A 16,226-nucleotide genomic window follows, 5' to 3' on the forward strand; every position below is an offset into this window, starting at 1 on the left:
ATGTCTGACTGAACCCCACAATCCTTAGACAGGCAGAGTAGTAAAGAAAGAATGAAACAATGTTTAACCAAGTTGTTTGTGGAGTTGTGGTGATTGCTGTCATCTCTTGTTTCTGGGTCTACCACATTTTATACAGCAGAATAACAAATATGATCATGGAAATTGTTGATTACATAGGCAACATTGCAATGTCTGTTTTGCAGTTGCCATTCCATACTCTGGCAGGTCCTGGCTCAAGTGTCTGTGCTCTTCATGGCTGTTGTACAAACTCTGACTCAAGGGAAGATCTTTAGATTTGTGATTACCTTGAAGGCAGAAAAGGTACTGGCTATTGATAACAACCTAGAAAGCATGATTAAGGCTGTGTTTGAGCAATTAATTAAGGAAAAAGGGCTAGATCAGGTTTTGGGCAAGGACAATGTACAGGCAGACAGTGTCTGTGAAAAAAAGACAGTTAAAATCACTACTAAGGGAAATGGAGGTGACAAGGACACTGTGTTGGCTGGTGAACCTGAGAAAATCTGTCCATTGAAAGAGGTCACCAAATTGTCCATCAATGCTGGTGTATTACACTCCAAAGCCCGTAGGCAATTCACCTCACAGGAACTTGAATCCATAACAGGTGTTTCCCAAAATTTGTAGAAAATCCTATCATGTCAAAAGGAGTTGAAACGTGCTTTCAAGATCTTTGATGGAATGATCATTTTATGACTAAGAATATTATTTCTCACTTCTGTAAAATATAGACAATCTTACTTTTTCTAGGATCTTCACAGAGTTTGTATTAAGAGAAGACACTACATTTGTGAAGTTTGGGATTCAGGTCCTACTTTGAAAAAGTAATTGACTATGTTTACACATTGTCTCATGCATTTACTCTCTTAAGAGAGGCTGCCATTGGATGGATTTTCCATAAAATCCTATTATTCATATTGTTAATATAAATCCACAATTCTAAATAAATATTATTAGCTATCATTAATTTGTAACTTTGACTGGATGTGGAAGTTCTCTTGTCCTAAGTTTCCTTATTTAAATATGAGGGAGTTTAGTCTTCATGATATCTGTTTTCTCACACATATTTTATATCATTATTGCATTCTAAAACTTCCTATCTCTGCTCTTAAATTTTTTCGTTCTTAAAAGGAGAATAATGTGGATAAACACTTCATGTAGTTTAAAGAACAAAGGAGATAATGTGTGTAAAGTAATATGGAAGCCTAATGTCTGGTGAATAAATATCAATGACAAAGGAGGCAAGGATGATGTTGATATTGATGACAGTAATGAGGATGATGATTTTGTTGTGATGTGAATTGGTTAAAGATTGTGCTGACAGTGGGAATTCTCCCTCAGAAATCCTTCTCTTGATTTGAGGAATTTTTATGACACACAAAGCATTTCTTAAGATTAAGTGAGAATTCACATGTAAATGCTTTGTGAACTCTAAAAAACCTATAAATATAAAATTATTGCTGTTATTCAATGACTAAGATTGGTTCTTTCCACATAAAAAAGTATAAATTTTCACAACATATTTGAATGAAGAGTAAAAAACAGCTTTCAAACTTTATGTTAATCAAAATTTCAGCCTTTCAACTGAGGACCTTTGACCAAGAATTCTAACAGAAGAAAAATTTAGTCCCATGGCATTTGTCATTTCTCCTTTTCTTCTATGAAGGGATTCATGAAATGGGACTTGGTGATAATTAATGACAAGAAAACAGACAGACATACACATAAAGCAGATAAGTCATATTTATCTCCCTCCAATACAGCATTATATGCTTCAAAAAGGGGAAGAAGAGAGATAAACATCAAAACAATTAAACAGCAAGGGGGAATTCGAAACAAAGTAGAGAACGGAGTTTTATATTCTGTAATATAATTTCAGTTCAACAGATGCTAGATAAGAGAGAAAAGGTATCAGACTGTGAATGGTAGCTGAATTTCAAATTCTTCTTCTGGGACTTCTCCGCTGTGGGACTCTAAGCATTGAATTAAATAACTCAATAATAGCCTTCCTAGAGTTAGCAGAGAATAATGGAAATGACTAGAGTTGGAATGAAAATGATCTGATGTGAAAGCTATACTTGGTCATTTACTAGATGTGGGACTTTTGGTAAGGAATATTGCCCTCAGGTCCTCTGATTTTCTTACTTGTAAATTTAGTGGTCTTGGATTAGATAACTTCTAGATCTGAATTGTTGCTTGAAATATCCTTATTTAAATTAAATGGAAAAGAACAAAAAAAACTAAACAAATATAGAAATATTTTAGACATAAAATAGTTGTTGTTCATGAGCACAGATTCTGCTCAGTGACCAGCATTGATTAGTATTTTGGGTCAACAATATAAACTCAGGTACTAATTGTGCCACTCTGGTAAAATTAGCCTTTATGAACTACAGATTCAACTGATTTGCCTAATATCTTGAGAAAAATTAAGTGATTAAAATGGGTGAACATTTTTAAGAAATTAAATTAAAAAGATAGAAATTATAATATGGGGTAAACATAAAATTTACACATCAGTAAGGGGCAAAGCATCTTAAAGAGACATTTCTGATTGCCTCACTTTTAGACCTACTTATATCATTAAATATTATTCTCATAACATTTGTTAGACCTAGTAGGAGTGACATTTTGATCCTAATTTTCCTTCATTCTGGTCACTAAATTAACATTTTACAAAAATACACATATATTGTAAGCAAATAAAAAATAAAATAAAATAAAATAAAAAAATAAAAAATCAGCAAATGTTATAATGCGTGCACCAAAAGTGATACTTTTTTCTAATATCAACATTATTAATTGTAGTAATTATGTCCCCCCCTTTTTACTTTTACTGCTCATTTTCAGTTCCTGTTACAATGAAATTCTCAATAATGCTCCTCTTTCCTCTCTTCCACTTCACCTTTCTTTCTTCTTCTCTCACTTTCCTTCTTTTTCTTCCTTCCTCTCTATAGATTTTCCCTTAACCCCAACATACACTTCCTATCATCCTCATCTCTCTCTAGGTTTTCTTTACAATTTACTCTCCTATGATAAATGATTAAGCTAGATGCCCTGATGTCCACATGTAGCAAGACCAGGAATTACAGAAAATGATGATATAAAATAAATGGATATGATAAGACATGATGATATATGATACATATTATAAAATAGAATTAAAATAAAAAATACAAAATAATTGAATAAACTATTTTACTACCCACATATTTTATAAAATCTTTTTCTTACCATTACTAACATGTTACAGAATATCTGAATTATAAGATTTTATGTCTATGATCTGTCCTGTAAATAAAACCAACTAATCAGCCAACAAAAATCTTTATTATTCTTCACACATGGTCAATCGGACTTTTCTGGGAAATGTAGAGAAACACTTACTTGACCACCACTTTTGGGAGCCCAATGTACTTAGATTTTTCTTGTTTTTCTCAGGTCTATTTTTAGATAAACTGTGACAGGTTTTTTTTTTCTATTTTCATTTGCTTTTTGCTTCTTAAAAAATAATTTCAAAGTAAATCAAAGCATACCTAGGATTTTTTTTTTTGGTATCCAAGTCACTCCAATATCCAATTTCAATAATCATAAATCTACTACACCCAAAAATACACACACTGGAACACAGAATATCTCTTCTATAAAATGAAGGAAATGTCTAGGATACTTACTGCTGTTGAATGATGAATCCAAGGCATTACAGGAAGATGATCCAAAGAGACCCTTATATCCATTCATGCTAGAAAAATCAATCTCCTTTTAGCTTATTTTTTGTTTTTCTCAACCCAGAGATTCTAAGTGACCACTGCCTAAAGTATACTCCCAGATAAATAAATATAAAATATAATAAATGACTGGTAATATATCATTAACATGAAATGTAATTGTTATATCTGTAACCAAACACTCATAGCTTAAGAAAATTCACTGCCCTTCAGCACTGACTTGTAATGAATTTCACTAGTAGCCACATCTGGCTTCCCCCACTGGTCAAATACCCCCTTCAGATACTTAGTGTAGTACAAACGTATGGTAAATGCAGGTGATTATAATCCATAAATAAACAAATTAAGATTAGTGCAAACCATTAAGAGTAAGTCTTTGCTGTCCACAGAAGTGGAAGAAGCCAGCCACTGTGCACATAGTTTCTGAGAAACTGAGAAAAATTATTTACTTTCCCCCATTAGAAAGATGCCTGAAGATTGGCATAAATCATTTTCATTGTATATTTTAACTCAGCTATAAAACTGGGACATTTCTGCATCCAGAAGAATAACAAATATAATATTTAACTCTCTAAAGACTCAGTTTGAAAAAAGTCCTAGTAAAGTAATATCTGGACAGATTGTAACATGGACGCAGAAGTATATATAAGTCTTTGAGAGTCTGAAGAAGTGATACTTCCAGAGAGAGGTAAGCATTTTTTTTTAAATTGCACAATATTATTCTAACTTTATTCCCTCCAGGGAATGGGGGCATGTACATACCGTGTCATGATTAGGGTGTAATGGGTTTTAAATTGACTATTATGTTTTAGTATTTAGAAACAGGTAATAAATTCAGATTATTCAGATCCCGCCTACTCGCTAGAGATTTCTCTAAGATCTTTCTAGTTTGGTATCAAAAGAGTCAAAAAATCAACTTTATCGACAAATATACACAACTACCTCCTTGACTAACATCCATTAGAAAGAGGAAGTAGGAAGAGATTGAGAAAGAGAGACAGGAGAGAAAAGGAGAAAGACACAAAGACAAAAAGAGATAGAGAAGAGTCAGAGATACAGGTAAACAGAGAGACAAAGACCAAGAGAAAGGACACAGAGACAGAAAGAGGAGGATGGGAAACTTTCTGGTAGGAGAGATAGGAAAATCTAAGCCTTGGATGTTCAATTGTTTGTGAATCATTCATGACTAAATTAAATGCTCTAAAGATTCTGTGAGAAATGCATTCATTTTATTTAGTTGGTTAGTCTTCTTTGAGTTAATGCCCTCATTGTTCTCTCTTCACCTAATAGCAATATCATTTATTCATAGGCTGGATTTTTCCATTTTTTTACAGATTACATATAGATACAATTGCAATAATTATTTTCTGCTAATCTGAAATTCATGTTCTCTCTTTCCTTTCTACTCCTTTCCCCTCTCTGAGATGGGTAGTGTAACAGTTAAAATTTAGGGGAGACTGAGGCAGGTAGAAATTAGTTTCTCTCTGCAAGGAGTATCATATTTTTAGAGGTTTATTAAGGATTAAGGATTAAAGAAAATACAGGATAAGGAAAATGTGCCTAGGCCAGAGGCCTAGACAAGACCTCACCTACATTATGGAAAGAGCCACGTCATTGCCACCAGCTTAAATCCTTCCTTGATCTAGGCCCACCTCAGAATTGTATGAGATTACAAAGCATTTTGGGGAAGTGGAGCAAAGGCTTGTGGGGATTGTAGTCCTGAGTTCAAATCTCAATTTTACAGTAGGTAATATGATAATGGTTGTCTATGTGTTATCATATGATGAATATCTCCAAGTTCATCATGTAGTAAAAGGAGCCATATATTGCTTAGAAAAAAAGGATATAAGTTGAACAATGATATATTTAAATTTGTATTCAGACTCTATCAGTTATTTCTGTGGTGATGACTTTTTTTAATAATGATGACAATTGAGTTGTCTTGGATCCTTGCATTGCTGATAATAGTTAAATTATTCAGAGTTGGTCTCCATACATTATCAAAAAAAGGACCTAAACCTTATATTTCCAAAAATTATAATGTAAAAACACCCAGATGCCTTCAGATCAGAGGGCAAAAAAGAAATTAAAAGATTCCACCAATCACATTTTGAAACATCAAGGGAGTTGATCTAGTCCAGTCATTTAAAAAACAATTTGGAACTAGGCTTGAAGGACTTTAAAGCTATGCATGCTAGATCTATATTCCAAAAAGATCAAAGAAAAGAGAAAATAAAGACCTATTTACATAGGAATATTGATTGCACATCTTTTTATTTTTGCAAACATTTGGAAATTGAAAGTGATGTCCATCAATTACATAATAATTAAAAGAGTTGTATATGATTATGAAAGAATATAATTGTGCAATAAGAAATAAGTAGAATTGTTTCAGAAAAAGGAAGACATAAATGAACTGACGCAGGAGTGCATTTTACACAGCAACATGTAAGCATGATCTAATGATAGATTTAGTAACTCTGTCCATGACAATGATATAAGAACATTGGAAAGATTTCATGATGGAAGATTAACCACCTCCAGAACAAGAACTGATGAATTCTCAATTCATATTGAAGGATCCTTTTTTTCTTTTTCTTTCACAAATTGCTAATATGGAAATATGCTTTTTATGACTTCACATATATAATTGACATCAAAATGTTAGCCTCTTTAAGAAGGGTAGGAAGGAAGGGACAGAATTTGGAACTCAAAATAAGTAAGCAATTAAATAAGTACATAATGGTATATATAATTGCAGAATATTAACTGAAATAAACATATTTTATTGAAAAAGAATATCAAAGGAACCTCTGAATTTAATTTTTCTTGGATTCTGTGTGGCCATTAATACTTCTGCTATGGAGTAATTTTTTTCTCAATGTTCTCAATATAAATCCTTAGCTAATACATATTTCCAAAAGCTAATTAAATATGGACAAACAAACTCTTTCATCTGATAATCATTATAGAAAATACATCAATGGAAGATTTTGTTTACTAACACTAGAAAGATTTGATCAAATACTGAATATTATCCTGTGAACACTAAGAAGGAAAATAACTATCCTTTAGGCAGTCAACCTTACATTGTGAATGAGGACTAAATGATGCCTTTTGAGGTATTATTACATATGTTTAGTCACACATAAATAGATTTATCCACCTATCTACTAATCTATCTATCTATCTATCTATCTATCTATTTATCTATCAATATCTATATTTATCCAATAATTTATTATCTATCATCTGCTCATCAGGGGTAAGCAAGATTCAGTTTGAACTGGCTCATAAGACCAAAATACTAAAATTTTAATATAAATAAATATACAACCACAATTAGCAAATAGTACCAAATTAAAATATCATTTGTAGACAGTTTTTTATACTGTCAACATGGAATTTAGGAATCCCAAACTTGTGGCCTAGTGGGATCTGATGAACCCCAATTTTAGATTTACCTTGTAGATTGGAGACCCCAAAAGCTTGTCCTTGTTCCCTGTTCCCATGGAATCTACCCTGAAGGGAAATGATGACCCTGGTTGAGTGAGATAAGCATATGCTAAGGACATTCTTTGTTTTAGGTAGCATCCCCTATTGTATTAGAACCTTTCTCAGGAAGGTCAGACCTGGGCATGAACCATCCTTTAGTAACTATTGTAAGCAGCCCCCTTCTCTTGCACCCTAGCTTCTAGCTATGATTGTATCTTGTCAGTGTAGTTTGAACCCTCCCATTTCCTTGTAGCCATAGTGATGTCAATCATCTTTCCCTGCCCCTGGATTTCCCAAAGGGTATATAGGTTCCCCAAGTTCTTTTGTTCCCCGGAGTCCATCCTGAGTCGGTGGCACTCCCAGGGGCTAGTGACCAGGGTGTCTTGACTCTGTGCAGTCATGGGAAGCAGCTCTGTTGTCGCATTAGTAGTGCTAACCCGTTTTCCCTTGATTAAATTGTGATTTTGACTATTTAATAGCTCTGTGTTTTTTCTAGTTGACAATACTTAAAAAAGTGGTAGAGAAAATAATAATACAAATTTCATTTTAAATTATATCTTGCTTTTCCAAAGGACCAACTGAACATTTGCCAGCTCATTCTGTTCCTGTCTCTTTGTCTACACATCTCTGTCTCTTTATAAATATCTAAATATACACATATGTATATATCTATGGCACACATATATGTATATATGTATATACACCAAGGCATTATATATAACTTATGGGTAATATAAAACATATGTATATATTAATGTAAAATCAGTTTTTATTCCATTTAATTTTTTTCAGGAAAGCTCATCCATTCCAGTGATGAATGTAGATAATTCTATACAAAATAATCTTGAAATATGTCTTTCCATATAACTGATCAATTAATTTTTCACCAAAGGTAGAGAAAATTATTTAGGATATTTATATAGATTCACCAACCACTAGAATTTCAAATTAAATATATAATTCTAAATATTCATTATTTTTGGTGGGGCTACATAGTTATTTTGATTATCAGAAATAAAACTACAACAGAAATTAATGTATTGTTGAGGAAAATGGAAACTTTTTTTTCCTCCTTTTTAAAATATTTACCTTTCATCTTCCAATTAATACTGTATATTGACTCCAAGGCAGAAGAGTCTTTAGGACTAGACAATGAGGATTAAGAGACTTGCCCAGGGTCATAAAGCTAGAAATTGTCTAAAACCAAATTGAACCCAGGACTTCCTGCCTTCAGGCCATGTGGTTGCAGGAGTGGACTAGCATTTATAACATTTTTCCTCTTTGACCAAATAATTCAAACATAAGCTTCCATAGGCATTCAACAAAATGCAAGATGGTTAAAATGCACTCTTTTATTCCTTGGAAATGTTTTTTCTCTTAATGTTAATTTATTATACTACAACCAATATAAAAATAGCATGGTTTAAAGAATAAAGAACCCTGAGAAGGCAGTCAAAAACCTTAGATCCCAGATCTGGATCTATTACTAGCTAAGAATGCAACTTGTATAATTCATTTCTGTGACACTTTAGAGCCCCATTTCCTTATTTGTAAAATTATATTGGACCACATCAATGGCATCAAATTCAACTAGAAATATGCTTGCTAAACTGTAGCTAAGGATTCCTACTGATTAGAAATAAATGTAAAAAACTGTATTAACAACCTTATCTATGTTCCACTTCATTTTAATTTATTTTGCTAATTATTTTCCAATTACATCTTAATTTGTTTCAAGCTGTACTGGGGAGTTTTATAGATATTTGAAGACTTTGAAAGAGATAATTTCCAAGTATCCCTCTATGCCCAAATTTATTGGTCTCATTTAAGTTCTATTCCAGTATTATACACATCAATCTTGATATTATATTTTCTAGATCTAACATTCTATGATCTATCTTCTAAAGCTCCTTCTAGTGCTATTTTTCAATGTCTCTTTTACATTTAAGACCATTGTACTATTCTTTGGAAATTAAATAAAGAATTAAATCCACACTCTAATTTCTAGGTTCCCCTCTCTTCAATCTTGGGTCCCAAGGCTTGTTGCCAAGTCCTTGCACTATCCTTTGGAATAAATGTGAAATTAGCCAGTCCAGAGAATTTAGAGATTGCCCAGAACTTGTTCTGACTCTGGCATGGCAGGGGGTGAGGGTGAATAGGGATCAGCTTGAGCTTTGATAAGTGTAGTTTTACCCCTTTATATCATGGAAATACCCAAACCCTCCCTTCCTTTAAGGCTGAATCCTGTGAGAGAGCCCCTTTATTTATCTGATTTTGATTTCTGTCCTTTTGAGACTCTTTGTATTGATTGGTTGGAAGGAGATTCAGAAAGTTCTTGCTACTCCATGGCCATCTTAGCTCTGCTCCCCTATATTGGTCTTTTTCTATTTAACAAATGTCTCTTTTGTATATATGCCTAGTAGCAGTACTATTGCATCAAGGAATAAGTAGTTTTATTTTTTTGGGAATATAATTTCAAACTGCTTTCTAGAATGGATGGGTCAATTTACAACTCCACCTAATGTGCATTAGTTTCCAAAGTTTCTTATATCCCATCTGACATTTATCATTTTCCTTTTCTGTCTCAATAGCCAATCTGATGATCTCAAAATTGGTATAATTTTTGCCTCTTTCTCTAAAAAAACTAAATAGCTAGATAGATATAGATATAGATAGGTAGACAGACAGATAGATAAATAGATAACTTTGATTCCTTTAACTGAAATCTGCCTCTTCATATCCTTAACAATTTATCAGTTAGGGAATGATTGGATAGGTATTTTTAAAATATTTTCTTCAGAATTTTTGTGCCTGCTTTACCAAGCTGCTGAATATTTTTTCATGATTTCCCAATTTTTTATTCTCTCTTTCTTATTTGATTTTTAAAATCATAGTTGAGCTTCTCCCTTAATTATTTTTGTTCTTGAAAGAAATATGTACATATGTACATATATATATATATATATATATTTGGAGACATACAGCAGTATTAACTTTGTTGTTTTCTTCTTGGTTCATATTTTTGTCTTCTGTCACCAAAATAGCTTTCTATGGTGAGATTCTTTTTTAGTGTTTTTTTTTTGCTCATTTTCCAGGCTTTTCCTTTAATTATTCTCTTTTAAACTTGTAAAGTTGGACTTTGTAATTTTGGTGCTGATAATATTGTTCCAAGCTTCAGGTTCTTTGTTTAGCTACCTGAAAAACTAGCTCTGGGGTCTATAAATTTTCAATGCATTTGAGGTGTTATGTTGTAAGAAAAGACATTTTTAATACATCCTTGGCCTCTCCTCTGGTCTGTGAATAAGTGTATGCATACATTTATTCCTTGGAACTGTGTCTGGATCCCCAGATCCCCTGTGGCCCCAAGTGCTAGTGTGGGTTAGGTCAGAAAAGCAGATAGATGGATACGTGATGGGCAATGTGACAAGAATATTGGATCTAGAACCAGAAAAGGGATCTTGTTTTCTGAGCAATTGTTCAAACCCCATTCCCATCTGTGACTGAGACCTGCAGAAACTTTTGCTGCTGATTAAGCTGCCTCCAAAGCCTGTTGCGGTGGTGGGACATTCCTTGGTGTGCTGCTTTGTGCTTGACTTCCTCCCCATTTCCTGAGATGTTTCCTACCAGCCTTCTAAGTCGTTTTGGGCAAAAAATATACATATATATATATATATGTTTATATATACATATATATAAACATATCTATATCTATATCTATATCTATATCTATATCTATATCTATATATATATATATATATATAAAACTCTGATATGGAAAAAGAAAATCCCAATAGACACACCAAGTCTCAAATCCTAAAAAGTACTTCATCAAGTTAAAGAGGAAATAGAAAATTCTTAGTAAACTTCTTAAAAAGAATAACCTAAGTCTAAAACACTCCCAAGATTTCTTGAAGGAAATATTTTATTATTAATGACATTAAAAGTTATTCATGAGTTTATAATCATTTTTTTTCTTTTTTGATATAAAGTCTATCAACTTTAAAATAAATCTTTGGGCCAAAAAAACAAAGAAAAAGTGCAATATAAGTGAATTTCAATAAAAAGCTTAAGAGAATTGTGGTTTCTAGAGGAAAAAACTGATCAATAATTTTATAAATCACACAATAAAATTGAAATATCCATTGTTTATATATTTTATATGTATACATATGCATATTTACATACATATTGCGGTTTTCTCGGCCAGTGAAAAGCCACAAGGTAGAAAGCTAGAAAAAGGATAAAAGTTTTGGATACCCTGAGGGGCATGGCGGAGCCAAGTTATAGATATGAGGTGGCAGAAATGAATCAGAAACCAGGCATTATTGATTATAATGGGGCCACAGCAGAACCCCGATCTTAGGATGTCGCAGAGGCATGATCCATCCTGAGATCCACAATTAATACCACACAGGTCGGAGACATGATAGAGAAAAGAAAGTGTCTGTCTGAAGGCAAGGTCCCAGGTGAGAGAGATAGAGAAGGAAAGGAATTAAAGATGGAGCTTGGCAGACATCAGTGAGAGCTAAGATCCAAGAGAGGGGTGGAGATTGCTGTGGCCTTGCATTTAATCTCCTTGATATGCAAATACACACAATGCATAGGGATGATTATCATTGGTTAATGACAAGGTATAGGTGTGGTTTCTCTTAGCCAGGTGAACCCAAAGATACCTGTTTTCCTGCCTAACCTGGGGGAAGCTGGGGTCAAGGGTCAGAGGCTTTCCCAGCCATGCACAAGACTGAGCATGCTCTCTTCTAAGACAATCTTTACATTCTTTTTCCCTTGTCCCTAGATAGGTGTGGACTACTACACATATATACATACATACATGTATAAATACAAATGTGTTTCATGTTATATGTTTCTTATCTGAAAGTTTCAACATTTTTATTTAGAAAACAAACAATCAAAATTATTATATCAGGCATACATGCTTCCTGATCAAAGAGAACTCCACATTTTTTGATTCTATTTCTAGACAATCAAAACTAGTCCTCACATTGATATGCCTTATTATTTAAAAATATTCTAAATTTTGTGTAATGAGTTTAAAAGCTTATTTTGGGAATTCATAGACTTTGATTTGCTCTTATTAAAAAGTCGTTTTGGAAACAAAAATTCAGAAGTTTTGCAATAGGTCCTAAAAGAAGTAATAATAGAATCATAGATCTAAAATAAGAATCTCTTAGGAACTTATCTAGTTCAATCTGTAATTTAAGCTCTGTGGAACATTTGTTCTAGAGAAATCAGAACCCCAGAGGTGTTAAAAACCAGAGTCTGAATTCAAACAGATTCCATGGTTCCAAGTTCAATGTCTTTATCCATAGTACCAAGTGATTCACCCAGATATAGAGGAGTAACATATTTCTAATTCAATGTCTGTCAGAATAGACTTCTCTCTAAATTTCCATGCTTGAACCACTTATTCTCTAAGAAACTTTGTCTTATTTACTGATATGCATTGGCAGCTTCAGAAATATAGACCAAAAGTAGCATTTATCCACTGATAGTTTCTTCACCAATCTCTTGAGATTCTCAGGACATATTTGGATGGCTATTATTTTAAAGTCAAGTGCTGCATTAAGTCAAAAACAGTCAGTGTCCATTTGGGAGACTAAAAAGGCATAAATGAAAATGTCATTAGATTATTCCTTCACTGTTTTATGTTTAAATTAACTACTGATGAACAGGAGTCTCAGAGTGACGATTGAATGGAATATCTTGGAGTCTATTAAGCTTTATATTTATCTACCAAGATCTAGTAAGGGTAATTGATTTGAATATCTGGTATTAAAGAAGAAACAATCAAAAAGTCCATTGGAACCAATTTAAAAATAATTTCAGGAGATGTAATATACTCTTATATACATAAAATGTATTATATGTATATAAAGGGATGCATATATACACATAATTACATGGATGTTTTTCTCTGGGAAGGAAATTGTAAATGGGGTCACAAAGAATCAAACATGACTGAATCATGTGAAAACCAGAAATGTGTTTATCTTTTTTTCATGTTTAATGTTAATGGAAATAAAATTGAATGTTTGAGAGGTGATATACTTTAAAACATATTACAAACCACAAAATTGAGCTGTAATAATTTTTTCAAAAATGTATTACTTTAAAGAGAGGAAAAAACCACAATATGGACAACACAAATGCTTGACATTCATAACTGACCTCCTTCAATGAATAGTATATTAGTCTTCCATTTCCTTTTATATCACATTGTCAAGTCAATTACTCTTCCTGCATACCAGGATTGATATTTCATAAAAACTTTTAATCATAAAATTATATTTGAATATCCAGATAATTTTTCCTTCCATAAAATATCAGAGATAAATTAACCCATATGTTTTACATTTCCTTTCCCCCATATCTTTTGACACCATACTTTTCTCATGGCATTTTTCATCTCAGTATTTCTCAGAGTGTAGATTAGAGGGTTGAACATTGGGGCAATGATAGTATAAAATAGAGCAAACACTTTATCCTCAGGGTAGGTGGTGGGAGGTCGAAGGTAGGAAAAAATTGCAGGTATAAAAAACAAAACGACCACCGTGAAATGAGATCCACAGGTAGAGAGAGCTTTTCGCCTCCCTTCAGCTGAATGTGTGCGAAGGGTCCATAATATAACAGCATAAGAAACAAATAATATCACAAAAATTACCAAGACAATTATCCCTGAATTGAGGACAACAAGAACACCAGTCTTGTAGGTGTCTGTGCAGGCAATTTTCAGTAAGGGGAAGATGTCACAGAAATAGTGATCAATTTCATTGGGGCCACAGAAGGGTAACTTAAGTGTCATGGACAATTGAGGTAAGGAGTGGGCAGCCCCACCTGCCCAAGCAGCTAAAACAAGAAGGTTGCACTTCTTCCTGCTCATGATGACCATGTAATGGAGAGGTTTACAGATGGCAAAATAGCGGTCTAAGGCCATTGCGGTCAGGATGAAGACCTCAATACTGCCAAAGAAGTGCATAGAGAAGACTTGAAACATACAATAGCCATAAGAGATGGTTTTTTTCTCGGCTAACAAATCTGCAATTAATTTTGGTGTAACACTGGAAGTATAATAGATATCCATGGAAGATAAATGACTAAGGAAATAGTACATTGGTTGGTGGAAAAGATGACTACAATGAATAGAGATGAGGATTAAGAGGTTTCCCAAAATGAGACAGATATAACATAATAAAAAGAGAAAGAAACAAAATATCTGTATATTTTGGTTATAGGAAAGTCCAAAGAGAATGAATTGTGTGACATTGCCTTTAGCTTCCATTTTTTTCTTTTAGTACTTTATAATCAGGTTTAAGTTCTATATCTGAAATAAGAAGAAAATATTATTTTAGTGCAGTTATATTTATGTAAGATATCTTTTACTTTCTAGGGTTGTGAATATTTTCACTATTTTTACTAAAAATAGTATATCAAGAATGTTCAAAGTCAGGGAAATAGATTGATAATAATTTCCTTTGCGATCATGCTAGGAAGATGAAAAGAATAGAAAAGGGAACTTTTGCATGTTTTGATAATTATTTTCAAATATTTTGGGGCTATAATGTGGAAGATAATATATATTTATATTACATGTATATATACACATGCACACACATATATGTAAAAGTACATACATTGGTACGCATACACGTGTACATGTTTATATACAGTGATGGACATATATAAGTATATCTATATAAATATATGTAAGAAAAAGAGCTTAAGCTTAATTAAATAAATTATTTTTCCTAAAAAATCATAAATTCAAAAGTAAAAACAGCATACCTTGTGACATAATTTATCTCCCTTCATAACAAGTTTTCTCATTTTACTCTTGGCACTAAGCAGAAAGGTGGAATCCTCCTTATAGTTAGTATTTAATCGCATACTTCACTTGAACTATAATGATTTCTGTTAAAAATCTTGTTCTTTAGAGCAAACATAAATTGTTCTTTCTACCAAACTCATGTGTCACTTTTACAAAAGAAAAGGTATGTCCTCATTTCTGCTAGAGCTTCGGTATTGGTATTTGCAGTCATTCCATATATCTAGCTTTGCATTAACTCAATTTGTACTTTTCCTAATGTATTCACTTCTACCCTGCTTGCCATAGAAAGAATTAAGTTCTTCATCCATGAAGAGTTTTCATCAAAACTTGGGTGATCAGATCAAATGTATTTTGTAGTGAGATTCTACCGTAAACATAGGTTGGTCTATCTGGTTGCTCAGTCAATTAAACAGTTCATACACATACATTAAATATTTACTGTGCACCAGCATGTGAACAACCGCTGAGGATACAAAGAAAGAAAAGACCTCTTTCTGTCGTCTTAGAGAAACCACAATTTAAACCATTAGCCAATCAATTTATTAAATACTTCCTATATTCCTGTTTAAACAGATTGTTGGGGAAATAAATGAAAAAAATAAATTTCTGGTATCAGGGATAGCCATTAAGTAACTTGTCCATGGTTAGAAACTTAGTAAATGTCTAAGGATAGATTTGAATTCATATATATATATATATATATATATTTTTTTTTTTTGGTTCCAAAGTCAATGCTCTGTCTCCTGCCCCATCTAGTACCCAACTAGATGGATAGATACACCTGAAAAAATTGATGGTGGATAGATGGTCAAAGTTAGATATATCTATTTGGATAGATATTGATGTGCATATGACACATATATAATTACATGTATGCACAGTATATATCCTATATGAATTATTAGGTCGATCTCTTGAATCATTTTGTATCTTATTAAAGGGACCCTCTATGGTTATCATGCTTGGGAAATGTGGCACAATATTATCCCCAACCAGCAACATTTGAAAAACCTGGCCATACCTAATGAGTTCTCTTTTCTCTGTGGTACGCCATACACAGGACATTCCCATGACAGTAACAAGTCTTCTAAGATGAAGAAATCTGTAGGTTCAAGAGTTTAACCGTAGTTGAATTGATCAAA

At 32.8% G+C, this 16,226-nt stretch overlaps 1 protein-coding gene across 1 annotated transcript; it reads right to left on the reverse strand.

The window, feature by feature from the left end:
* Positions 1–13,593: 13,593 nt before the first annotated feature.
* LOC100020048 (olfactory receptor 4P4-like) lies at positions 13,594–14,538 on the reverse strand. Its single transcript, XM_001372658.2, has one exon. The coding sequence runs from the start codon at positions 14,536–14,538 to the stop codon at positions 13,594–13,596; it is 945 nt and encodes a 314-aa protein (XP_001372695.2).
* Positions 14,539–16,226: the final 1,688 nt, after the last annotated feature.

This window comes from Monodelphis domestica, chromosome 6 (genome assembly GCF_027887165.1).
Source record: "Monodelphis domestica isolate mMonDom1 chromosome 6, mMonDom1.pri, whole genome shotgun sequence".
NCBI classification, from domain to species: domain Eukaryota; kingdom Metazoa; phylum Chordata; class Mammalia; order Didelphimorphia; family Didelphidae; genus Monodelphis; species Monodelphis domestica.

Coding starts and splice junctions, on each gene's coding strand:
- LOC100020048 (XM_001372658.2), bottom strand. CDS start 14,538: ATGGAAGCTAAAGGCAATGTCACACAATTCATTCTCTTTGGACTTTCC.